Here is a 26,093-nt window from a genome sequence, read left to right as displayed (position 1 = left end):
ATGGATCAATCTAACCTTCTCCCATTATTACTCAAGGATACATAAAAACTGCTTTTTGGAGATTTAGTACAAGAAACAAAGGAGGTGACGTATTATAAAATGAGCACATACTCACTGCTGCTGGGAAACTCTGGTTTACACTGCACATGACATAATCAATTACTTTCCCAAGATGCATTTGTTACATTTTCATACATGTCCCCACTGAGAGCTGATGTGTGGGGAGCGTTCTGGCGCACTATGGCTGCCGTCGCATCATCCAGATGGGGCTACACACTGGTGGTGGTGGAGGGGATCCCCATTACCTGTAAAGCACTTTGAGTGTAGTGTCCAGAAAAGCACTATATAAGTGTAAGGAATTATTATTATTATACTGTACACACAATTTCAATTTCTCAGCTCTCGTGTTGTTGGTGTTGCTGTCACAGTGTTTCCTTGCTCTGAATTCAGCATCTGAATCAACTATTCACAGGCAAGTGCAACACACAGATGCACAAACATTAATAAAAATAAAAGATGCAACTCTGAACAGCCCCCAGGAAAATCAAACAAGCACGGACTCCCTCACCTTCACCCTAGTCCTTTATGAAGACAGACACACTCTTCTCCATTAATGAGCTCAATACAGACATCAAAAGAGCAGACAGAATGCTGATCAACATATTAGTTCCAGTTTTAATTTGCTAATGGCCTTGTGGATGCTCATGTTGATTTAGGCAGGAAGAGACTATTACGAGTCAATTGTAAATGCCTCCTCATTGACTGCATTGGTGTGGAATCCACTCATGGTTAAGTGAGCTATTGGTCATTCACTGATGCAGATGCTGAGTTCTGGAGTCCTTTCCAAATTTGATCAGACAGTAATAGAAGCAGAACTGTCCATTCATTGTGAGCACTGTCAGCTCCATTGTGTGAAAGTGCTGGTTTATCACAATGGGGTTCAGGACCTGGGAGAAGAGTTTCTCTTTTGCATCTGGGGACTCTGGACAAGATCTCAGGACACCCAGGGGTCCCCTGGCCACAGGCTGGATCTCCACAAAACCAACACTATCAGCAATGTTTTGTCACATAAATAGTTATGGGATTGTTTTTTACAGTAGATGTAAAAATAGAAAACACCATTAATACTATAAATAAAGTGCAAAATGTTGTTTCTAAATGTGTCATTGCTTTGCACCTGCTAGGTAACATGCAGTTTTTTATCCTTATTTTTTAACTTTAGCTAAAACCAGGCTAATTTCAGCATCAGAAATCTTTTGAGAAAGGTCTTGTAGACAAAACTGGACTTGTCGTCTTGTGTTTTGAGTATGCCAGAGATTCCAGTTAATTTAATTTATGTTTTTGTGTGTCACAGATTTTATGGTCTCTATTTCCCTATTCTATGGTTCTTCTCTATTTTATGGTTTCTATTTCTATTTCTCTCTTCTTGAGAATTACAGTTCCTAATAATGAATAATTCCTTCCACTTCTAATCACAAAAACTTTGGGATGGCCTTGAATTTGATACTTGGGGATTTTCATCTCAGAATTGATCTGGGTTTTTCACCACTAAGAAATGTCCAAGTATAAGACAATGTTATAATCTGTACTTATAATGCAATGAAGTACCACTACTGAAGTAAACTCAAGAGAGATAGAAACATTTTAACCACAGGGAGCTGCTGCTATCCTACATGAGCCAATATCTGATCATGTCTGTTACCTTTTATTGTTTAATTGTGCAGTTTCCAGCCAGCTCATTATCATCCATTTTAACTATCAGGACAGGCAGGTGTGGGAGTGATCTGAGGAGCATTCCCACAGATCTTAATTAGAGGGAACAGGTTTGATCTGTTGTCAGCTGCAGCCCATCACAGGAATGCTGCCTATGTTCTTACAGAGGTTAAATGATTGTGTGGTTTTGATTTTAATCGAGTGGGTGGTGTAGTGATCATCATTGCTGTCTCACAGTGCTTCTGAGAAAATTGACGCTGTTGTGGGTCTGAGCCAGTTCATCACAGGTCAGACAGACACAGACACACACTCACGCCAGGGCCAATTTTCCCAGATGCCAATTTACCTACCAGTATATCTTTGGACTGTGGGAGGAAACTGGGGCACCTTGAGGAAACACCCGTGAATGCAGAGAGAACATGCAAACTCCACAGAGACAGCACCCCAGGTCTGGAATTTGAGCCCAGAGCCCCAGCGCTGTGAGGCAGCAATACTGGCCACTGTGCCAACATGCTGCTCTATATGATAATAGCAGTCAAAACTAATGTCACGTTATAATAATAATAATAATATTAATAATTACTTACACTTATATAGCGCTTTTCCGGACACTCCACTCAAAGCGCTTTACAGATAATGGGGATCCCCTCCACCACCACCAGTGTCCAGCCCCACCTGGATGATGCGACGGCAGCCATAGTGCGCCAGAACGCTCCCCACACACCAGCTCTCAGTGTGGAGGAGAGCAGAGTGATGAAGCCAGTTCAAAGATGAGGATTATTAGGAGGCCATGACTGGTAAAGACCAGGGGGAAATTTGGCCAGGACGCCGGGGTTATGACAAATGGTCTTTCATAAGAAGAAAAATAAAAAAAAGTCTTAATTCATTTCCATTCGGCAACCCCTCTTGACTGAAGGTACAGAAGGACCTCTTTTTAATCAAATGCTACTTTTTTCTTATTTTCTTATATTTACTTTTTTTTTAAACTAAAAGGAAAAAAAGTAGGTGATGTCTTTTTAAATGAGAAAAACAGTCCTCTAACAGGCAGGCAGTCAGAGGACTGCCATTTATAATCAATTGGATCATGTGCAGTCTTTACTGTATCAGGAGGATAATTTTCTTCGTTTTCCAGCAGCTCGTGTCTTCTGGTAAATAATTCAAGCTGACGGGGAGACAGGAGGAGCCGACGAGCCCCTCTGAGGACGTGAAAGGGGCACAAAGCCTGTACTGTGAGGATCTTGTTCTGGAGGCATGTGAACAAACATCCTTTCAAAGAGTCAGGGAGTCCTTCACTGACAGGCATTACCCAAGAGTGACACCCAATTATCCCTGTGTTCTGTGAAAGCCATTTCACAAAACTATGGTGTTTGACATTAAAAAAATGTTTTAAGGTTTTTTTTTTTATTGGACTAGGCCACCTTCACAGCAGACGCCTGATCAATGAGCCTCTCTGACTGATGGCTAATCCTATCACTGGAAGCCTCGCTGGCTTATGAGAGCAGGCAGGGGCTGTCTGTCACTGAGGGAGAGACTGCCAGGGAGTTTGATGTCCAGCTTTGCAAAACTGTGCATTTAATACTAATGCTCATTGTGCATCTCTCTAATCTCTCTAAAGATCTTTACAGATGAGCCACAGTAATGACACCTAGTGTTTACTCGATAATGCAAAAAAGCCATTAAAAACCCCAGGGAAGGAGACAAGTGTCCCCAGTACGTAAGATGTTAAGATGAATATTAACAGTTACAAAATGAAAGGAAGTCTTTTAGCCCAGCTGACCCATTTGGGAATGAACAGCTCACTGATCCCAGAATCTCATCCAGCCAGGGTATTTGTTGTGCGTTTTCTTGAAAGATGCCAGGGCAGGTTCTTCAACAACATAGCTGGGTAGTCTGTTCTAGACTCTCCCACCACCCATTCTAAAGACCTGCCTCCTGCTCGTTCCATGCAGCAGGGGAATTCTGAAATCAGATAAGTTTTAGTGGAGAATTTTTCCAATCCCAGAGTATTAATTGCAATACAACAGAAAGGGCATCTCTGACTCTGCTTATCTCAAATGGCAGTGGGAGCACAGCCTGTCCATTCTGGGCAGCAAGGTCTGTCTGTGTTGCCCAGTTCCTATTATCCTGTACCCGGGCTGTGGTCTCTGAGCCTGTCCTGTCTGGGCAGCCAAGTCTGTCAGTGTCCAGTTTCTATGGCCAGGCTGTGGTCTCTGAGCCTGTCCTCTCTGGACAGCCAGGTCTGTCTGTGTCCAGTTTCTATGGCCTGGCTGTGGTCTCTGAGCCTGTGCTCTCTGGGCAGCCAGGTCTGTCTGTGTCCAGTTTCTATGGCCGGGCTGTGGTCTCTGAGCCTGTCCTCTCTGGGCAGCCGGGTCTGTCTGTGTCCAGTTTCTATGGCCAGGCTGTGGTCTCTGAGCCTGTCCTCTCTGGACAGGCAGGTCTGTCTGTGTCCAGTTTCTATGGCCGGGCTGTGGTCTCTGAGCCGGTGCTTTGTCAGGGTCTTGTTCTCCTTGTGTTTCCTCACCTTGCTGAGATATTGGGCCAATGTTATCTCTGTCTGGAGTACTGCAGCTGCGAGACTGCAAAAGAACTGGAGTCACTGAAGGTTAAATCCACCGACTCCAGCTCCCTCCCTCACTGAGCTCCTCCCCACTTGTCATCCTGTTTCCCTGCCTGAGTGCTCTGTGTAAGTATCTTTACTGAACGCTCAAGGGAAGCGCTGCAGCTTCTCATTAATCAGCCAGACTCCCCCCCATTCCTGGAGACAGCTCAGGGCCCCAGGGAGGCGATCGATACCATGTCATTCAGGAGCACTCTACATTTTCCTTCTCTGAACTTAATCATGAATAAATCGGAGGCGCAGAAAGACAGGGAGGTCACCTGATCCTCTGCCCTTGCTTGCAAAGCGCTGTTTGACATTAAAAGCTTGTTTAACAAGGCAAGACGCTTATTCTCTCTTATTCCCCCAAAGGACTGACTGCTATCAAAATGTTTTGAGAGATAAATAATGGTACATTTAGAGCTACAGAATGTGAACCGAATATGAAATCATTTAAAACGAGAGTGCTCCCAGGCGAAGTATTTTAATATTTATCCCTGTGTCTGATGTACAGTATATTGTTGTCAGATCCCGATTTGCTGCAAACTGAAGTCCTAATTCTACAGGTTAATGTCAAACACATTAACACATTAATTTCAGGACACCTTTGTAACAAAATAACCTCCTAAACGTATTTTTTTTGGTTAACATTTGTCATCAAGGAGGTGGCATGGTGACACAGTGGTGAGCATTGCTGCCTGGGTTCAATTCCAGACCTGGGCTGCTGTCTGTGTGGAGTTTGCATGTTCTCCCTCTGTTTGCATGGGTTTTTTTCCAGGTGCTCCTCTTTCCTCCTACAGTCCAAAGACATGCTGGTAGTTTGCTTGGCTTCTGTATAAACTGGCCCTGGTGTGAGTGAGTGTGTGTGTTTTTGTGTTTGTCTGCCCTGCATTGAACTGGCGTCCTGTCCGGGCTGTACCCTGCCTCCCACCTGTTGCTTCCTGGGATAGACTCCGGCTCTGCTGCAGCCCGGATTTAGATAAAGCTGTTAGAAAATGGATGGAGGCATCATCAAGGAAAAACGACAACATAGGCAGTGTCACTGAGGTTTTGATGTTTTTTAGAGACCGTACAATCAGGCTGAAGTAACATTGTGCTCACAAAGTGGTTAAACCTAATAACCTCTCCTGAGGCAGTCAGCTTGGTACAGTAATTATTTTAATAAGTCATAAACCTCTTATGGGGAGATGAAAGGTACAAAGATCAATAGCTATTATTGCCAAGGAAAAACCCACAGAACCACTAATGAATATAAAAGCACTGTAAATACCATTTTTTTCCTCATGTATTAATTGGAAAATGGTGTCTTAGGTCTGAAGGGGACAGGCAATACCACAAGTTAAGGCACGGGGGATGAAAAGATATCTCATTCTGGAAAGAATTGCTGGCTAATGCTGTCAAATATGCAAATGTCCATGAAGCCACAAACTTTGATACATTTTGATCAGGCTGGGAGAAGGAAGATGTGTTCTGGAGGCCTGGCAGTGAGTAACAGTGTAGATGGGTAATTGGGGATCTGGGGGTTATTGGTAAATTGATAGTTTGTTCTTATCTGACCAGATATTACACATTTGTGTATCTGTTTTGTATATTCTCTACAAATTTGGTGTTCTTAAAAAAAAAGAGAGTGAAAGATAGCTTATTTGATCTTATAAGATCACTCTATTGGCCATATACAGTTTCTCACATTAGGAATTTGTCTTTTCGCAGACCCCAGCTTGTTCTCCATGAGACACACAGACAGGGAGAGAAGCCTGGGGTCAGAGCGCAGGGTCAGACATTTATACAGCACCCCTGGAGCAGCTGGGGTTAAGGGCCTTGCTCAGGAGCCCAATGGAGTAGGATTCCTCTGCCGGCCACGGAATTCAAACCTGCAACCTTCCAGCCACAGGCGCAGATAGCTTATAATCAGCTATTGTACTTTTCTGTGTAATATATATACAGTATGCTTTACAATTCGATGGTTTGAAAGAGAGAAGACACTTTTCTTGTGACTCATTATTGTACTGAAAAAGTAACAGAAAAAAGGCGAATATTTTAAAGAGAAAAACAGAAGAGTCCTTTCTAAGGGGGGTGGCGGCTGAGCAGAAACAAACTGTCCTGAAGCAGACGCCATTTGTGTTCAGTAGTTTTATGAAGAGTGAAATCGGAAAAACACATTTTTATTTTATGTGGGTGAAAGGATAACAATAATGCTTTGCACTCATATAGCAGTTTTCTGGACACTCCACTCAAAGCGCTTTACAGGTAATGGGGATCCCCTCCACCACCACCAGTGTGCAGCCCCACCTGGATGATGCGACGGCAGCCATAGTGCGCCAGAACGCTCCCCACACATCAGCTATCAGTGGGGAGGAGAGCAGAGTAATTAAGCCAGTTCAGAGAGGGGGATTATTAGGAGGCCATGATGGGTAAAGGTCAGGGGGGGTAACACCCCTACTCTTTTCAAAAAATGACCTTGATTTTACAGCTCATCCACAGGACGGCACCTTCTTACAGCAGAGTGTCCCCATCCCTACACTTGGATAGTAGCACCCTCCCAGACCACAGGGTGATCGCCCCCTACTGATCCTTCTAACACCTCTCCCAGCAGCAACCTTAGTTTTTTTCCAGGAGTCTCCCATCCAGGCACTGACCAGACTCACACCTACTGAGCTTCAGTGGGTTGCCAGCTGTGAGCTGCAGGCTATGATTAAAATATATAGAATATAATTAGATATATATTATTTTTTATCTAAGAATATAGCTAAAATATATTCATATATATAATATAATTTTTGTCCAACCAAACTGTACTAAAATGTCATACTGTAACAAGGATAGAACAGGTCCACCTTCACTTCACATTATTTTAATAAACATTTACTTTCCCTCTCTAGGCAGCCTGTTTCCTGACAGGAAAGGCACTGGCTGTGAGTGTAGTGTAGTGTTGTCCTCATTCTCTCCAAGCAGCACAGGAATCATTGCTGTGAGCTGTGAGGTTGAGGAACAATTCGCCATGTAACATAGGGTGCTTATAAAATAAAGTCTTTCATTAAAAATGAAAAACAGCTTCTGGATAGCTGGAGGCCTGGCCTGATTCATTTTTGCACCCTTTTCAAGCAGGGCCTGCTGGATTTGGATATATGATCGCAAATTATTTAATTGTGCAACTATTTCAATGCCTGATGTTTCTCAAATGTTCTAAGTAGCACATTTAATTTGATTAAGTGTGATTTGATCAATAGTGTATCTAATTAGTATATTCACAATGAAAACTATAAGATACCTCTGGGATCTCAAGAGCCTGGGTTGGAAAGCCCTGATTTAGAGTATATTCACCATCTTGTCGCTTTTTAACTACTCATTTTGGGATCTAGTTTGAGATCAGTAATTTTTTTATAGATCATTAAAATGCCCTTGTATTATTATGGAGCAAAACAGATTTAGCAGAATTACAATAACCAACTATGGTGTTATTTTTTGCAGGTCTGGGGCAATTTTAAAAACCTGTAATGTCTCGGATGTCCTGGATATCCGACTAGGTGACCAGGTGAATTAGTACAGGAGACTCTCTTGATTTCTATCCACCCCTTAATCACAAATGACAGAGTCTGAATTGAATTGAAAACTGCCCTGATGTATTTTGCAGTTGGTAGCTCTGATTTTATCTGGGTGTGGGACCCATTATTCAGAATGTATTCTTCTGAGTCACTAGCTACAATTTGTACAGTGAATGGAAATCCTGGCTGCATGCAGCTGTTGGGATTAACAGGCAGATCCCAGTAATTTGATACAGTTCTCTTTTACAATGAACTATCCCCAAATGACTTACAATAAACCCCGGCTAACAGTTCAGATTTCCGCTGCATGCCACAGAATCCATACATTTTAACTATTATACTTTCAAAATATTGATAAATGCAATTATTTCATCCTGATTGGACTGCAGTATTGCCTTACTTATCGGGGTATCGATACTAAGTAAGTTACATTATGTCCAGAAGTCTGTGGTTCAAGTGCTGAAAATACTCTGCATCAGTCCATAACCCCCTGTCCACAGTAACTGCACTGGCTACCAGTGAAATTCAGAGGGAAATGTAGGGTTTCCTGCATAAATGTAAGGCAATGAATAGTCTAGCTCTACTCTGCAGGATTCTAGTCTAGTTCTTAATTTGCTATCTGCTGATTCGGGTCTTTTTACTACATCAGACCAGGCTCCAAAAAAGAGACTATCAATTCTTTCAAATGTCCTTTAAAGACCTACAGTATATTTCATTCAAACTTATAATGTATAATTTATTTTTGTTCCTGGCTTCACTATGCTTATTTCCTGTGCTTTTAATTGATTCTTTTTTTCCCTTCCTTTTCTTTTCATTGTGTATTGCATCCAAGCTATTGTACAGAGCTGAATTTGTCAAAAAGCACTTTTAATGTTCCCATTTTAAAAATGATAGAAGACCACACAAGTTGCATCTTCACCTTCATGCAATTCACACTAGTTCAATTTAAAAAGCAGGAAGAAGTGATTGATATTTAACATTGATACCCATTTGGAAAATCCCAACAATTCCATCCATCCATTTTCTAATGGCTTGATCCAGGACAGGAATGTGGGGGGCACTAGCGAGCAACAGGCACAGGGCAGGACACACTCTGGACGGGACGCCTATCCATTGCAGGGGACACGCAGACACAAACACACGCACACACAGTCACACCAAGACCAATTTTCCCAGAGGCCAACTAACCCACCAGTGTGTCTTTGGACTGTGGGAAACTGGAGCACCTTCAGGAAACCCATGTGAACACGGGGAGAACATGCAGACTCCACACAGACAGCAGCCCAGAAATTGAACCAAGGTCCCCAGCGCTGTGAGGCAGCAATGTGGACAAACAACTCCTTCCTATATGTTTTAATGTTTTCTATTTCTGATGCACATGATAAAGTACAGTAGCAGAAAAGTCATGCTGTTACTTCCTGTTTTTCTCAAATGTATTTTTGTTGAATTGGATCGGGTTTCAGACTTCAACCTATACTCCCCATGTGTCTCCAGCATCTTCAATAATGTTCAGGAAACAACTAAACTTAAAACTTTAATACAAAAAGGATGCAGAAACAAGTCAAGAGATTAAATGATCCTCCCGCAGAAAATGCTTGCAGTAAGAAATGGCTTTGAAGTACGTTTGAGCTGAGTGGGCAGAGTCCTGACACAGCTGTTCTGTTACCAATAAAATATGCAGTAATTTCAGCTCCACTCCACCATGACACCCTGCAGTGATTGATTTCAGACTGCTGAGAGAAGCACTTTCCAGCTCATTCCCACTGTATTAATGGAGCTACAAGCTCACAGAGGTTATTCACAGGCAATTAAATGAAATGTCCTGAATTCGAAAGCACTGACACTTGTGCTTATGACAGTTATAAACCGGGGACCAAGATCCAGCTATATTTTAAAAACACATTGAGATATAACTTATGGCCTCATGCACAGGAGCTGGTGGATTGATGTCAAATGCAATGTGCTGATTACACAGCGATTAGGAGTGGATCTGTCACTTCCTTTTTAAAATATTAAAACTTGGAGCTAAAAGGATTGCTAATGCAGGAGAGCAGTGCGTGTGCTCTGTTGCCATTACTGGGCTTTGAAACCGAAGATTCTCCCAGCAACACATTTAAAACGTTGAAGAAAAAACAAAAAATATGGTTTTAAAATCACTTGTAGAAATCAGTAATAACTGAAATGGGACAGTTTATTTCCTTTGTACTATGGGTTACAACTTGGGTATTTTTCATGTGGAAAACATCATGGTCTTTTTATCACAGAGCCCCTTTGGATACTTTAATGTTATCCACTCATAATATCAATAATTACTTATATATTGTAATTTCGAACCTGTAGTGTAATAAAACTCATTTCCATGGCCCTCATTAGGAAAAGTGGATAGATATCAAGACTCCTTGTGACAGCAAGAGATCAGAAGTCAGAATGTGTGTTTTCATCAACTTTATTACACTGAAGGACTGTGTCAGTCCTTTAAACATAAACCCACAGTCTATACCCACATTTATACAGCTGTTGGGCTTGCTTAAGTATACTGTAGTTTACGGCTGTGGTCCACTTTCGAATGCCAGGGTTCAATTGTGATACAAAGTCACAGGGCTGTAGGAGAATTCAAAGCCGTTGAGTCTCCGAACGGGTGAAGCCAACTTTTCTAACAGTTTCCACTGGGCTACACCGATAAAGCCTTAATTCAACTTCAGTTTTGAAGATTTCTCGCGTCACCTACTTTCTTCTGTTGTCTAAATGTGCTCAACCCAACAAATGTATGTACAAATAGAGAAAGAAAAAACACTGAGCGTAATGTTCACAAATGCACTAAGAGTTACAGCAGAAGAACTCACCCAGTTTCCCTTTTTAACTGTGCAAATGTGCATCTCAGAATCGCCAGGCGTCTGTTCAGATCGGGACTCGTGAACAGGCTTGGGGAGGAGGAGGAGGAGGAAGCACAGACGGAGATGGAGTCACTCGTCTGTGTGCAGGCTCCCCCGCTGACGTCAGTGCAAATATGGAACAGTGCTCAGGGATTGGCCGGAATCACCCAGAGGCCCCTGGGCAACTCATCCCAAGCCCGGGCCAGAGCTGCGCTGCCAGTTACAGTATGTTGCACAGCACGGGGTATTCTACTAGTGACACGACTCTGGTTCGAACCCATGACATTTGGGATATAGAGTGAAACTGTCGCTAGGGGCGAGAGTCTTTACTAGGGAGCCCCACTGGCTGCGAACATTACTGAGCAACTAGTTACTTTCAAAGGGACTGGAGCAGCAGTAACAGCAGCTCAGATCTCCCACTCCTCACACCTCCCATCCTCCCAGATAGAGCCACAGAGGTGGACTGAAGAATCCAAGACATTAGACAGACATCGAAGTACATATCAAGACATCATGCGGAATGACAAGGATGAATGCAGATACAGCCCCCCCAGTTTGGAGCCCACGAGACCTCAGACTGGCTGAGTGTGATCAAGGTGCACATTTACAGGACATGCAGGCAGGCGTCCGACAAGTGGTCGTGTCACATGAGCTCTGTCCACCTCACAGCAGCGCTGTGGTAATTGAAATGTTTTGTACACAAGAACGAGAAGTAGAGAGGAGGAGAAATAAATGAGGCTGGACAGGCACGCCCCCGGAGAACTCACTGCCCTCAATCAGCTCATTCCCATCCCAGTGCAGTTAGTCCAATTAACTAATCAGACACACCTTCTTCCACCTGCCTACTTAAACCAGCCTGACACGCCGCTCCTTGCTCAGTGTTGGGTTTTTACCCAGCTAGAGCTGCATTGTTTCCTGTTCTCTTGTTGCAGGATTTCTAGGTTTTTGGTTTGGACCCCTGGCTTGTTTCTGACTTTGTCTTCTGGCTCTCAACTTGGTGATTCTGGTTTGGACTCTGCTTCCTTTGTCAACATACAGTTCTGTCTCTGTCTCTGTCTCTGTCTCTGTCTCTGTCTCTGTCTCTGTCTCTGTCTCTGTCTCCGTGGATATACTGGTTTTTGACCCTGGCCTCAGCTCCTCACTGTCACGGATCTTAGAAGGGATGAACCGTGGAATGGCAGGAGATCGGAAAAAGACCCTATGTGAAGTGGCAGAACAGGGAGTTAGCCCGAGCTCAGCAGTGCAGGAGTTCTGGAGTGCCGTATAGAAACCTACGCCCTCAGGCCATGGACGGAGCAGCGGCCTGGTGCCAGGGAAGGGGGGGGCTCAGGACATCCGAACATCAATGCTGAGCGAAGCAGAATAAGTGACTCAGAAATATATAGCCCCACAGAGAGAGACACCGGAAGAAGAGCAAAGAACAGGAAACTAGGGACAGGACAGAAGAAGGAGCGCCCTCTGGCTGCAGAGGGTGTGACACTGACCCACGTTTCTGGATAAACTTCTACTTGTACTTTCGAGTTCTAAGGATTCTGCATAGGGTCCTTCTGGATCGTAATGGGCAGCAATAATCATTATCCATTAAGGAGCAGATAAATGAGATTTCAGTATCGTACTAATGACAAGAAAGATAGACATAAGCCCGTTTGCTGTCTTCTGCCTGTCCTGTGTTCTATGCATGCAAGTTCTCCAACTTCCTGACTAGTATGAATTACAGGTGGCCAGCTGTGGTCCACAATCCTGCAGGTTTATAGGCTGCCTGTATGATCACGTTGTAATAATATGAAGCACATCTAAAACTCCTTTAGAGCTGCTGGGTTATTGGGAGTGCAACGGGGTATTAGTGAAATACAAGTGTTCTCTAAATTAATTAACTGAGAAAATTGTTTTCGTAACCAATGGTACAGCGATTTACTTTTTCCAAACCCTTGAGAAATGAATGGCTGAAGGAGAGGCTGCTCGACTAGAGGCTCTGTCAAACTCCTCCATCCCTGAGGTCTCGACATTTTTAACATGTCCATCATCAAGCATCTCCTTCGTTAATGATGGACCAAGGAATCATTACAAGTGAGACATGTCATTATCGATAGCGATCAGGACCAACGATGTATTACGGCAATACAAGTGTGAGGACTGCACCGGTCGTGTGTTGATGTTTCATAACCTGCAACAGCTGGTTTCTGCCCGTTCAACACCAGAGCCCAGAGCCGGCCATCTCCTTCTGGGTGATCTGTGACACTGGCTTCTACTCTTTTTTTTTTTTCAGAACGTCTTCGATCTTGGAAGAGAGATCATCTAGACGAGCAGAGAGCAAAACGCAGGGCAACGACAACATCACGTTCACCACGGCGCCCTGGCTTGTGAACCCGCGGTTATTCCGAATGGACGCACAGGAAGACGTTCCTGTGCTTCTCCCAGTAGTGGCAGTCGTCCGGGAAGCTCCAGGAGGCCCAGGTCTCCTTGTGGCGGCTGATCGCGTGAACGACGTAGCCGGGGGTCTCCTGAGCGATGGCCTCTGCCACCGCCCTGGCGTCGCCCCTGCGGCACGGCCCCTCCATCGCCCGCCGGATGCCCTCCGTGGGCACGGCGCGGGGCTGGCCGCTGTAGGACACCACCACGTCGGTGTCGCTCGCCTGCGTCAGGTCGAACCAGTTGCCGCCCGCCACGCAGTGGAAGTTCTCGCCCGCCCGCCAGGCGCGGAAGCCGCCGCCGGAGCGCTTGAACACCCTCACCGACCACTTCACCCAGTCGTACTTCCTGGCCAGGAAGTCCCGGAGGGCCCTGGCCACCCCCTCGTGGCCCCGCCCCTCGTCCTCCTTGACCAGGCGCTCCGCGTCCAGCCGGGCCTGCTCCGGGAAGGCCGCCACGCACTCGTCGACGGCCGCCTTCATCCTCCTCTCCACCTCCAGCGTCTTCCCCCCCCACTCGCGGATCAGCTCCTCTTCCTCGTCCTCCCCCAGGGAGAGGGCCGAGTGGCCCAGCAGGGCGATCAGCCCCAGGCAGAAGAGCTCCTTCAGGCGGACGCAGAAGTCTTCCAGCAGCCGCCGGTTCCTCGCCTCGTATCTCAGCACCACCTCCAGGACGGACTCCCCGAAGGTGCTGCAGCCCATCACGGCGTCGTAGAGCACGTGGAGGTTCTTGTCGCCCCCCGTCCTGCTGAAGTGCTCCAGGAAGAGCTTCTTCTTGACCTCCTGGAACTCCGGCTTGGCGTTCAGGATGTCCATGTACTTGCGGAACTGGTTCCGCAGGTTCTCCTCCACGGAGAAGTACTGGGTGTCCACCAGGCTCTTCCTGATCTCCCGGTCGATGTCCTCCAGCTCCTCCGAGATGACGTCCAGCTTGTTGCGCACCGCCTGGAACTGCTCCCTCACGTAGAAGACCTCCTTGCTCTGCACGTTGTCCAGGGCCAGCCGGAGGACGGGGGCGGCCGCCTCGCACAGGGGGAAGAGCTCCCCCACGGCGCTGGCCAAGACTTCGGCCCCCCTCTCGAACATCTCCATCACCGCCTCGATGGCCTCCTTCTTCTGGGCCACTGCTTTTTCCAGAGGGCTGGGCATCATCGGGGGCTGCACTGCGCAGAAGGGACGTGGAAGACAAGTAGTGTTTAAGGGCTATATCAGGTAAGCAAGAGGATTTAAAGAACTACAAGTTAGTGCGTTTTTGTAGAGCCGCCATTTTGTATCCTTCTCCCCCCCCAGACTGATGGTCTTTATGTCCGCAGTGCTCCTGTCATGAGAGATGACTACCGGGCACCACCCTGTTTCCGGAGCTGCTGGACGGCTTGCTTTTCAATCAATAACAGTCTTCTGACCGCTTTCTGAACGATGCAGCACAACGTCAGTTAAAAATCAACTTCATGTTCTACAACATGCGAAAAATGCACGTACTGTAACACAGCTCCGTATTTAACGCAGGAACCTCCTTATTTAGAGGGTAGTTCGTTGCCCGTAGACCAGATTTAAGAAAACTGGGTTAATCCTGTAATTAGGTAACGTTTAAGCTTTGGAATCTGGAAATGCCTGATTCAGGGTCATTTCTCAGCCCCAGCAAAGAGTGCAAACACCTCTCCCGGCTCCAGCGGGGCTGGGAGAGAGGCGCTCGGCCGGCAGTGCGCGGAATCCGACCTGTCTTGGCGCAGTACACCTGCCTCGGGCGCTCAGGCGCTTAACGGGATGCAGAACAGCGCGGTGCAATCGGGCTGATTAAAAGCTCCGAAAAGCACCAGCTGAAGTTAGTTTGGGGGCTCTGCGAACGTTCCAGGCCAACAGAGGGGAAACTGTTACTCAGGGGGTGTTTTAGCCGAAATCAAGGGCACCGAGAGACTTCCCCAAAGATGCTTTGTCACGAACCTCTTCCCTGACGCGGGCGGCTTCTTCAGGCTCCTGCGCCGCGAAATGGCGCGTCGGTGTGTTAACTATCCTCTCCTGTCTGGCCTCTGCCACAGTCTCCCACTCCTAAACCCTGCCTGCAACGGCGCAGGTTCTCCGTAGGTGAGCTTTTCTACCTACAGTATAGTGGCAGATTCTAGGGAACACAGCCGTTCATATTTTGAAAAACAAAATCCTCATGAAGGGGGAAAAAACGCTTCTCAACAGCTTTGCAGGAAAAAAATAAATAAAATGGTTTAAAACCTAAATGGCAAATGCGCAAATACCCTCTTATAAAACTAGCTCAGACACACCTTTGGAACAGCTAGTCTACTTGAGAACACGTTCACCTCTCTCGGGAGGTCTTCACGGGTTTTAAAGACAAGAACAGAGGCGCTGCGTACTGTACCTGCGCTCACCGGCTTGTCTCGTCCTCCACGCCCGAGCGCGGGTATCCAGCGGCGGCGAGTTGGACTTGTTCTGGGTCTGGACAGTGATGCTGCTTCTCCCGGGGCTGTCGGGCTGGAGATGTTGCGCATCTGTTCAGAGACTGGGAGGCTAACAGGCGAGCCGAATTAGGGGGGAGGAGGAGGGGGGTCTTGCACGCCGAGCGGCCAGCCAGACCTTTGAGTTTCGCGTGGATTTGGAACGTCTGTCCACGCAGCCTTTCCACTAAGTGGTCTCACACCTGCGGGGAAGGGGTTTGGACACCGCGCAGAGCTGTTGTGTCAGATTGGATTGTTGTTTGATCGGAAATAAGGAAATAAATACGTTGCGATAAGAGTGCCGCGGAACCGTGAGAGAAATGCGCTCAGATGAAGCCAGAAGCGAGGAAAACTGCGCACTTACCAGGGGTGACCCTTCAGAAGAGCCTCTAGCTCCACAGCCAGTCCGGTAAGAGCTTTTGCCTGGTTATACGTGTTAGAAGGTAAACATGACTTTTTCATTTAACGTGTTCTTTGAAGTTGAATGAAAGGAAACCGTGTTTTTAAGGGCACCGTGGCCTCTCCTTAAATCATGAAAGGGTTAATGGTGTCGAATGAGCCCTGAATGACATGAAATACGCTCCATTTTCAGTTTTTTATTTTTAAAATTCACTTTATTTATTAATTAACTTTATCTGCTCTAATACTACAATTATACATGATTTACTGTGACACATGGAGTGGCCATTAGCCCTTTCTTTTCAGGGTATACATCTCGAAATGAACGAGGCTTTGAACGTCATATCTAATTATACGTGTATATCGTGTGAATGGCAGGTAATAACATATTTTTGTTTAAAAAGTCTTCATATCTGTCGGTCAGTTACCACTATTACAGATATAATGAATGTCTTGTGTTGCTTCTTTTTGAAAACATTTTGCTAAATGGGATCCGTTAAAACAAAATGGAGCGGTGCCCCCATAAACTCTACTCTAGAATTGCTACGAATGTGCTTAGAAATGCAACGGTCGTGTTGTTGTACTCTTGTAAATAATTGTTAATATTAAAGAAGATGTTTTTTTTTAATAAGTGAATCGGGAACCGCTACTCAGCGCGAGGGTGTGTGTGCGTTTTAATTGATGTTCAGGTTCAGAGGATTAAAAAAAAAACAGGAAAAGCAGTCATCGCTGGGAGTGAACTCCACGCGAATGTGTCCCTCCGGTGTCCCAGCAGACAGACCTCCAGTGTCTCCCCTTCCAGCGTCTGTGTCCCGTGCGGGCCGCGATTTGACACATTCCGGGCTGCTTTTGTTGTCTTGAAGAGGTTACGAACGTGTCCTTCCTCACCTTCGCATTGAGCATTTAATTATTTAGTGAGATGCAGATGGGGCGGCATGCTGCCGCAGTGGTTAGTGGTGCCTTGCAGTGCTGGGGCCCTGGGTTCAATTCCCAGAGTGCTGTCTGTGTGGAGTCTGCATGTTCTTCCCGTGTTCACGTAGGTTTCCTGAAGGTGCTCCAGTTTCCCACAGTCCAAAGACGCACTGGTGGGAAATTTTTTTTGGTGTGTTTCCTTTAGGTGGTTTCCTTCCACAGTTCAAGGACATACTGGTACAGTAGGTTAATTGGCTTCTGGAAAATATTGGCTCTGTTGTGATTGTGTGTAGGCTGTGATGGACTGAAGTCCTGTCCAGGGTGTGCCCTCCCTTGTGTCAATTGCTTGCTGGGATAGACTTGAGCCCCCTGTGACCATGATCTGGATGAATTGTTTATCAGGCAGCTCTATCACCCTGCAACTGACAACCTGCTGAAGCTCTGCAGGTGTGAGCCTGGTCAGCACCTGGATGGGAGACTCCTGGGAAAGCTGAGGCTGCTGCTGGAAGAGGTGTTAGTGGGACCAGCAGGGGGTGCTAACCCTCTAGTCTGTGTGGGTCCTAATGCCCCAGTATAGTGACGGGGACACTATACTGCAAAAAGGCACTGTCCTTCGGATGAGACATAAAACCGAGGTCCTGACTCTCTGTGGTCATTAAAAATCCCAGGGCGTTTCTCAAAAAGAGTAGGGGTGTAACCCTGGTGTCCTGGCCAAATTTCCCATTGGCCTTTACTAGTCATGGCCTCCTTATAACCCCCATCTCTGAACTGGCTTCATCACTCTGGTCTCCTGCCCACTGAGAGCTGGTGTGTGGGGAGCGGACAGGCTCACTTTGGCTGCAGTCGCATCATCCAGGTGGGGCTGCCCACTGGTGGTGGTGGAGGGGATCCCCATTACCTGTAAAGAGCTTTGAGTGGAGTGTCCAGAAAAGTGCTATATAAGTGTGAGGAGTTATTAATTATTATTAAAATGAGTGGATGTGTACATACAGATCGTCTGATTGGGCTGGGGATGCTGTATCAATCTTACCCTCTTTGGAGATGGAGTTATTTGCCCTTGTGCTAAGGTTTGTTGTCATGCTGAAATGGGAGGCTAGAGCCTACAGCTGCCAGGTGAGATATGAGTCCAGAGCAGTTCTTTGCTAAATGCAATTTTTTTTTCAGTCACACATTTTTTACAGTACAGCCTATGTATTGTCCCTGCTTTCAACCCATTGGATGTTGTCAGAGAACTTACCAGGCTCGTTGATGTGCGTTTTGAAATGCTAAACTCTATTAATTCTGAGTATTTTCCTGAGGAGACCACTAGGCTGATGCAGATATCGTTTCTGATGAACTTGTGGTTGTGGGCTAGTGCTGTACTCTATTCTGTCATATCTGTGGGTGTTGGCTTGAGATTTGTCACCCTTGTCACACCTGCTGTGGGAGGTCTGGGTCTTGCTGGTGTGTAACTCTTTGTAAGGTTGAGTACGTGCTCCGTCTCTGATTCTGGGAACACCATCGTGGAACTGTGTGACCTGGGTTAACGTTTCTCAAGGCACGCTCTTTATCTTTTTTAAAAAGACAAAAACACCCCCCAAATGATCAAGGTGCTGTCCAGTAAAAAACAGTGAAAGCAGTAAGACGCATACTGAATGTCCACTTCCTTTTTTCCCACAAAATATTTATCAAAACATTCGTTTTTTTCATACACATAGATATGACATCTTATCGTTTTCTCACATTCTTTATTCTTGCCAGCTGTGAAAGTTGGCTTTCTCTGCCGTTTGCCTGAAAAATCAGATCAGAGACAATCTTTCACTACATTACATTTAATAGGAAAGTTTGGTCCAATTGATCACTGTTCCAGTTACATTTGCTGACCAAAATATTGGTGTTCAGGGCTCTGTGAGTGACAGAGACCACTGAACTTGCATCTGGCACACTTTCTATGGCCTGTTTGAAATATTTACAGCTCGGCGGCACCAAGCCCTGCAACATGCTTATGTTTTAACATCACTTTATTAGCCCTATACAATTTCTTGCATTAGGAAGTTGTCTTTTCACATACCCCAGCTTGCTCTCCATGAGACACACAGACAGGGAGAGAGCCTGGGGTCAGAGCGCAGGGTCTGCCATTGTACAGAACCCCTGGAGCAGTTGGGGTTCAGGGCCTTGCTCAGGGGCCCAATAGAGTAGGATTCCTCTGCCGGCCACAGGATTTGAACTGGTAACCTTCCAGCCACAGGTGCAGATTCTGAGCCACAGAGCCACCACTACACCCCATAGCTTTTAGCTGTTTTAAAGCTATGATCAGCATACTGGTGTGTGGGATTGCGCTGCATGTTCCTGTTCTATTGGTTTTGATTCGGATTGCGATCTGGGAATTGCTCTGGTCAGAGAAGCCGAGCAGGGAGTGTCACATGCTCCTCAAAACCATTTACTGGGGTAGCCTAAAATTGTGGCCAGGGCCATGCTGTACAGAATAGCGAGACAGTCCATAACTGAGATCGGCATTGTGAAGCACGACACAGTTTTCCTTTGCACGAGGTCTGTTTTTGCAGTATGCGTTTATTTCCCAAGTAGAACAATTCATTTTTCTTTACATGAACACTTCTCGTGTGTGCTCATTAACCTGCAGCCTGCTGGTTTCGCTTGAGCCATAGTATGTTTTGCAAGTTTGTTTTAGACGAGCCGGCGCGCCCGGTCTTTAGTGGAGTGCAGTCACATGCTGCCCTCTAGCGGAGACTACCGCGTACGTCAGCGTTACACATCACAAGCTCCGTTAAGCCTGGAGAGCAAGGTCACACTATATCCTGGTCTGAACCCCAGTCCGTCATGGGGTTCACAGACAGAGGGGCAGTTTAAAGGTACTAGTCAACCTAGTCACTGTGTCTTTTGAAACTGGGAGAACTTCCGAGTACCCAGAAAAGCACCGAGATTTATCAATACATTGAGTGGAAATTTCAGGTTACATCGATATAGATTTAGCGCTGTGTGATGTGTGAACTATAGACATTTGTCATTTTTATTTTTTCAGTTTTGATGGTGTTTTACTATGATTGAATTGAATTGATTTCTGCCTACTTTTGTCCTAAAAAAAAAGTACAGCAGATGGATATTCCGCTGTTTTGACACAGCGGCGGGTTGACCCATTGAACTGCTTCCTGTGAGGATTTGCAGTCGAACACGGAAAGCGGTCCTCGCTCTTTAACACCGCACCCCAGGGGCTGCAAAGAGATCAGACATTAATGGTGCTGACAGGGTTGATCCGTTAAGGACGCCAAGCTCAGATCAATGAACTATGAAAATGCAGCGCTAATGGCTTTTAGTTTGGGTCCGCTGAAATCTGGAATGGTGTTGAATTTCTAGCGTTTCATCGATTTGTCTAGAAATCGAGCTGTCCTGGAGCAGGATCAGTTAATCAGCTGGCTGTAGTGTTTGCCGATCCCTTTGATCTCACGTTTTCATTCCTCAAAATACTTCATAGCAGACCACAGTGATCTACTGTACTGTAGCGCCGCCTGCAGGTGAGAAGAGGAAGAGCACCTTTATTGTCGCGTTTTATTTCATATTTTGTTTATGCTATCATATCACATCGCGTATTAACAAACGTACGTGTACAGTATGTTACCTACTCTCTGAGAACTAAGCTCTATGTCTGGTGTTAATTCTGTAAAATTTATTTTTTGGATAATTTGACCTAGCACATATCCCTGAAAGTAGAATGGATTCTGGTGCCACACTGGTCAGCATTGCAGCCTCACAGTGCTGGAACCCTGGGTTTAATTCCAGACTTGGGGTGCTGTCTGTGTGGAGTTTGCATGTTGTGTTCCTGCGGAGGTCAGGGTGAGACTCATCGCCTGAAATTTGCCAGTTTGAATCCAGCTACATCACTGACCGACTGTGACACACTGGTCAGGCTGGAAAGCATGAGCAGGTAGGATTCAACCCAGTCATTCCAAGTGACCATACTCATACAAAGTCAGTTTTAGAGTGTAAAATGTACTGTTTCATATCAGAGCCCTTTGAGGCAAGAAGGGGGTTTGGTGTTTGGTGACTTCATTGGACCACAGACTGCAGTTATTGCCTCAATGGGATATTGATTGAAACAGAGGCAGACTTTACTCCAGCTAGGCGCCTGCTAAGCTGCCTTCAGCCTGTAACACATGTGGTGGCTAATGAAGTCCAGGGCTCTATTATCAGGACTGTAATTACAAAAATGACTGACACAACATATAACTACAGATGTTCAAGTAGGGGGCTGCGTCAGCATGCGTAGGCTGCAAAGGAACAAGTAAAGGTTTATTCTCTGCTGAAAGGAAGAGAAAAGAGACAACATTATGGCCGTGGAGTTTTCTTCAGGGGTGAAGTGGACTCCACGATTTATAACAGAAAATCTCTGTTGAAAATACACGTTTAATTATTCATTTAACTCTGGTTACCAAATAATATGCACAAAATGAACCAACTTTCCATCTTGTATCTCCGAACTTGTTTGCTCACTTTAATCAGGACTATACCTCAGACGTTTGCCGGTCGTACTTCTTCTGTTGCTGCTCCAGTGTTATGGAATGCCCTTCCTCCAACTCTTTGAAAGCAAATTCTTTGACGGTTTTTGAAATCGAAACTTAAAACTCCCATTTTTACTGGGGCTCATGTCTGATTTCCTTACAGTTTATCCTGTATGTTCTCCCCACCCCCTCACTTTATTTACTTTTTATTGTATTCTTGTTCCATTTGTCTTATCACTATGTGCAGTACAGCATCCTCATGTTTGGAAAGGTGCTCTGTTCAGCTGGGGCTGGTCATTTGCTCACTATACCCAGGACTAAATTGTGGATTTTTGGTGACTTGACTTTTTTGTTGCTGCTCCAGTGTTATGGAATGCCCTTCCTCTGACTCTTAGAGAGAGATTTTTTGACTCTTCAAATCTAAACTCAAAACTCACCCTTTTACTAGCGTCTGCTGTATGTCTGGTTGCCCTACATTCGATCTCGTATGTTCTTGTTGGATTTTTTTGTGAACTTTTTATTGAACATTTTTGTTATTTTTCTCTAGCGTTATGTACAGCATCCTTGGGTTTGGAAAGGCACTTTATAAATAAATAAGTTACTTTAATTATGTTGCTGCATTTTGAAGAAAGCTAACGTTTAAGACATCGTTCAGAAAGGGCAATAACTTTCCACATAAAAAAAATCAAAATACATTTTTCAACTTTTTTTATTCTGTTTCTACTGGCAACACATTATAAAGAGAATCTAAAGGAAGCTTGATATTTACTGTGAACGGCAGAAATACAAAAACTCAGATGTACAATAATCAGATCATGTACAGATTCTCAACCATTTTGGGAAATGTTTCTAAGTAGTTCTCAGTAAAGACCCCTCCAAAGCTAGACAAAAAAGCTTATATCAAGGCATTCTAAAATTAGCTAAATTTCTGATACTTATCTAATGCTAGATGTGCTAATACATGCAACATAAAATATTTGATTTATTTGTTGAAAGGTAAGCCTTGCTTCAAATACTTACTGGCTTAAATGTCATGGAAGATCTAGTCTGAAGATACGCGATGTGGACAGTGACTATTCTGAATGAATGCAGATATAAGCCACGTTGTGCTTTTTGAAATAGTAATGGTCATCCTTAAAGTTGTTTGCTTCCTTAACATTCTTTACGGTGCTGACCACATGAGCAAGGTACCGTGGGAAACGGCAGTGGAGGGTCTTGACCACGCCAGCCATGTTCCGTCTCCATCCCATTGTCTCAACTAGTTTTTCAATGTCATCCTTCGGGATGGGCTTGGGGTGCTGGCAGTAGGACACGACCAGTTGTATGTTTTGAAGCTCCACAGAAAAATGGTTGCAGCCGCTGATGCCGGTGTACCTGTTGCCTGCCAGCAGCTTCCAGATCCTACTTTCTGAAGGGTTAAACATTCGCACTGACCACGAGACCCAGTTATACTTCGTCTCCAGGAAGGACAGGAGCTGCTTGGGAAGCTCCTCATCGTCCTTGTCGGCCTCCCCCCCGTGCAGCAGCCCCTCCATGTCACTCCTGGCCTGCATGGCGAAGTTGTCAGTGCAGTCGTTTATGACTTCCTTTATCTTTCTGTCCACGTCCTTGAGCTTCTCTCCCCACTCTTCCATCAGCTTCTCCTCTTTCCCGTTCCCCTTCAGCTTGGTATGGGTGCACAAGACGACCAGCTCCATGACAAACAGTTTCTTCAGATTAATGCAGAACTGCTCCACACTCTGGAGGCTTCTCTTCCTGTTATCTCTAATTATGTCCAGAATAGGCCTCTGGTTGTTGCTGCCCATCACGCCTTCGTACAGCTCCATGATCGTCACATCCGTGCCATCCACGTGGTCGAAGAAGCGGATCTTGTCAGATTCGTCTTTTTTATCAGCGGTGTAGGTCTTCATTAATTTCAAAAATAGATCGTAGTGGTGTAAAATTGTAATTTCGTCGTTGTAATATTGCCGATTCATAAAACTTTTTTCTATTTCACTCTGAAGGTCTTTGAAATCAGTTTGAATGCTTCCTATTTTTTCATTCAGCTTGCTCAGCTGCCCTATGAAGTTCTGGGCTTCGGTGCTTTCCGGGCAGTCAAGGATTTGTCTTGAAATGAATGTTAAAAGCTTCAGTGCAGGATGCAGCTCAGCAGCTTTACTAGCCAGAAAATCAAGCACATCTGTTCCAACATCAACATATTTCCTGTTTTGTAGGAGAAATTCCATCTTTATTAGACTGAAAGAAGTGATATTTTCTTGTGTTTTGCAGAGCAGGTTGGTTTTTTAGGTCCTAAAAAAAAGCAAACAAGAGACCCGCAGCTTGATAACTGGACTCATCTAGTGTCTTGTGACATACAGTACCCTTTCAGACACAGTGTCAGCAGAAGGATGCTTGCTTTTTACAAGTATCGTGGATTTCTAATGTCAAACCAGAGCTTCGACAGACTTCTATTTTTTTTTTTGCTCAGTCCGCTATACTTTTTAATATTTGTTTTTGTATTTCTAATATTATCCAGGAAATCTGAGCAGGAATAAAGAAGTGAAAATTATAGGAGATGTAATGGTGTAGCATTGAAAAGTTGGTAATGCTAGAATCAAATGAAGAGGCTAACATGGTCTTAAGTTATGTGGCACAATTTAGGTTAAATAAAAACAATAATAAAAGTTATTATTATTATTATTATTATTATCATAATCATCCCCTGGGGGATATTTGTTATATGATAATGTCCAACCCAACAATACAACAAAAAGACAGTTCTCAAGACAAACATCACCAAAGATCGCAGAGGTCATATCGGGGCAAATAGAGGCATTTCCCAGATTAGGAGTTTATTAGGTTTTAGAAAACACCAGCAGCGACTAGAGGGGAAAAAAACTGAAATGTGTTGAATGAATAAGAATTCAGACCCATGAACCCAAGAGTTGGCAGATTGACAGCTGCAGGATTTAAGAGGGTCAGTTAGTGCTGCTGTTGCACATGGATGTGGTTCATTCTTCTTCAGTCAGACTCTCGCAGTGTACTTAGGGATTGAGCAGCGACTGCAGTTTTTCAAATCTTTCCTAGAGAGAGAACTACTTCTCTCTCTTCTCAGATCTCAGTGAGAGTCACCCGTGTACAATTGGGATTCCCTAATGAGGTGTAGCCTTTTTTTAAATTCTCACTTTTGATTCCTGGAAAGTATATAAACTTGAGTTTTGAACGCCATCTCCTGGCTGTGTGTGGAACTACTTGTCTCTTTTGCTGCATATCTGCTGTGTGAAGTTCCTGCCTGCGATTCAGGGGTATCGGATGTACTCCAGGTTTTAAGGCAATCAGAAAATAATACTTCCCTCCATACCTTTTTATCTGATGTGACAGCAGTGCTCCTGTTATTGCAAACTCATTTACAGTAACTCCTCTCTTCAGCTACGGCTGCCTGTTCTTTAAATGGAAACACAAAACAAAAGAGAAATGGATAAAATAGTCTGCATAAGCACCTACACAGAATTTCAGTTCATGGGGAATCTTCAGTATCTAAGTTCTTGAACACAAAAAACAGCCACAAAAATAATCAAAACTGGAGGCGTTGCAAGATCCTGAAACTTGAGTTGAAAGTGACAGCAAACTGTATCGGGAATATTGTGAATATGATAAAAAAAAGACAGGTTTACAAATCCAGAATGAGACTGGAAAGTTGATTGTAATGAAAAACAAGAGTGAAAAAGCTTAAAATAAAAAAAACAGTTTTTTATCTGAACCAGTAATTACAGACCAGTAAAAGCACTGAAATGATTGTTTTAGATTTACTCCATAAATTAAAACTAATAGTAGGAATGTTAAAGATGAACATGTATTAAATGATGTGCACCAGATATATAGTAAATCTACGTTATTAAAAACTGCTGTCATGTTAAATAATTTCTGAATAATTCCTTGCTTACCAACAATACAGAAAAAAAATGCAACTGCATATGAACACACGATAATACTGAATGTCGTGAACATACTATAGGCATATTAGTATAAGACATATTTTTGGTTTGTGTGCTAACATTAGCACTTTGTAAATTTGTATTCAAGTCACAAATTCCTATGATAATGAAGCATTTCAATACTTCTAGTTCTCCCTAGACCTGCCTGCTAAAGCAGTCTTAAGTGAATATTTCTTTCACATTAATTTGTTTAATATGAGACACTTACAATGGTTAATGCCATAACCATTTCTTTGCAGTTTATTAAACAATTTCCCACTATTTAAATCAATGTAGCATAGAACAGAACCATAAAGATCAGCATTTGAAAGCAATATTGATCTGCATTGCAATGAGTTAAAGTGAAATGACACAAGTCTTACCTATATTCCTAAGATATGTGCTGAAGTGTTCTTTGGTTTGTAGCAGAGATCATCTGTGTCTCTGGAGCTGATGACCACCCTTATATATACACAGAGGTTTCTGAAAGGGCAGGCTTCTTGGCTTTATATCAATTTTTCCGAATTCCAAAGTAACATCCAATAACTGTTCTGACAAGCATATTCTGACAATAGAAATTGCTAGGTACATTGTGGTGGTGCAGGGGAGTCCCCATTACCTGTAAAGCGCTTTGAGTGGAGTGTCCAGAAAAGCGCTATATAAGTGTAAGCAATTATTATTATTATTATTATTATTATTATTATTATTATTGTACGGTAAGTTATGGAACTAACTTGAACTATTACATTAGAACATGGCA

General features: G+C 44.4%; 2 protein-coding genes across 4 annotated transcripts; both read right to left on the bottom strand.

Annotated features, from left to right (window-relative positions):
- Positions 1-10,279: 10,279 nt before the first annotated feature.
- Positions 10,280-15,634, bottom strand: rpz3 (rapunzel 3). 2 transcript variants are annotated; one of them, XM_088620957.1, is made up of 2 exons: positions 15,501-15,634; positions 10,280-14,295 (listed from the first exon to the last, which is right to left on the bottom strand). In XM_088620957.1, exons 1-2 carry the CDS (start codon positions 15,628-15,630, stop codon positions 13,097-13,099), a joined length of 1,329 nt encoding a protein of 442 aa, XP_088477083.1. In that variant the 5' UTR covers positions 15,631-15,634; the 3' UTR covers positions 10,280-13,096. The 2 variants fall into 2 exon arrangements, with proteins under 2 accessions (XP_088477083.1, XP_088477084.1); XM_088620958.1 differs by having other exon boundaries at positions 10,280-14,290; positions 15,501-15,610.
- A 5,989-nt stretch (positions 15,635-21,623) lies between these two features.
- On the bottom strand, positions 21,624-25,818 carry LOC148639863 (protein rapunzel-like). Of its 2 annotated transcripts, XM_088620965.1 has the most exons (3): positions 25,717-25,818; positions 24,721-24,803; positions 21,624-23,669 (listed from the first exon to the last, which is right to left on the bottom strand). In XM_088620965.1, exon 3 carries the CDS (start codon positions 23,603-23,605, stop codon positions 22,454-22,456), a length of 1,152 nt encoding a protein of 383 aa, XP_088477091.1. In that variant the 5' UTR covers positions 23,606-23,669; positions 24,721-24,803; positions 25,717-25,818; the 3' UTR covers positions 21,624-22,453. The 2 variants fall into 2 exon arrangements, with proteins under 2 accessions (XP_088477091.1, XP_088477092.1); XM_088620966.1 differs by lacking the exon at positions 24,721-24,803 and having other exon boundaries at positions 25,717-25,781.
- Between the last annotated feature and the right edge of the window lie 275 nt (positions 25,819-26,093).

This window comes from Lepisosteus platostomus, chromosome 26 (genome assembly GCF_059453375.1).
Source record: "Lepisosteus platostomus isolate fLepPlt1 chromosome 26, fLepPlt1.hap1, whole genome shotgun sequence".
Classification (NCBI taxonomy): domain Eukaryota; kingdom Metazoa; phylum Chordata; class Actinopteri; order Semionotiformes; family Lepisosteidae; genus Lepisosteus; species Lepisosteus platostomus.
The sequence above is the reverse complement of the archived record's forward strand: the minus strand, read 5'-3'. Positions and strand labels throughout refer to the sequence as shown.

What these genes read in the sequence shown, in the direction of transcription:
- rpz3 (XM_088620957.1), bottom strand. Translation starts at nt 15,630, where the DNA reads ATGCGCAACATCTCCAGCCCGACAGCCCCGGGAGAAGCAGCATCACTG. An exon ending in AGACAAGCCGGTGAGCGCAG is followed by an intron (nt 14,296 to 15,500) that starts GTACAGTACGCA and finishes CCTTCTGCGCAG; the next exon opens with TGCAGCCCCCGATGATGCCC.
- LOC148639863 (XM_088620965.1), bottom strand. Translation starts at nt 23,605, where the DNA reads ATGGAATTTCTCCTACAAAACAGGAAATATGTTGATGTTGGAACAGAT.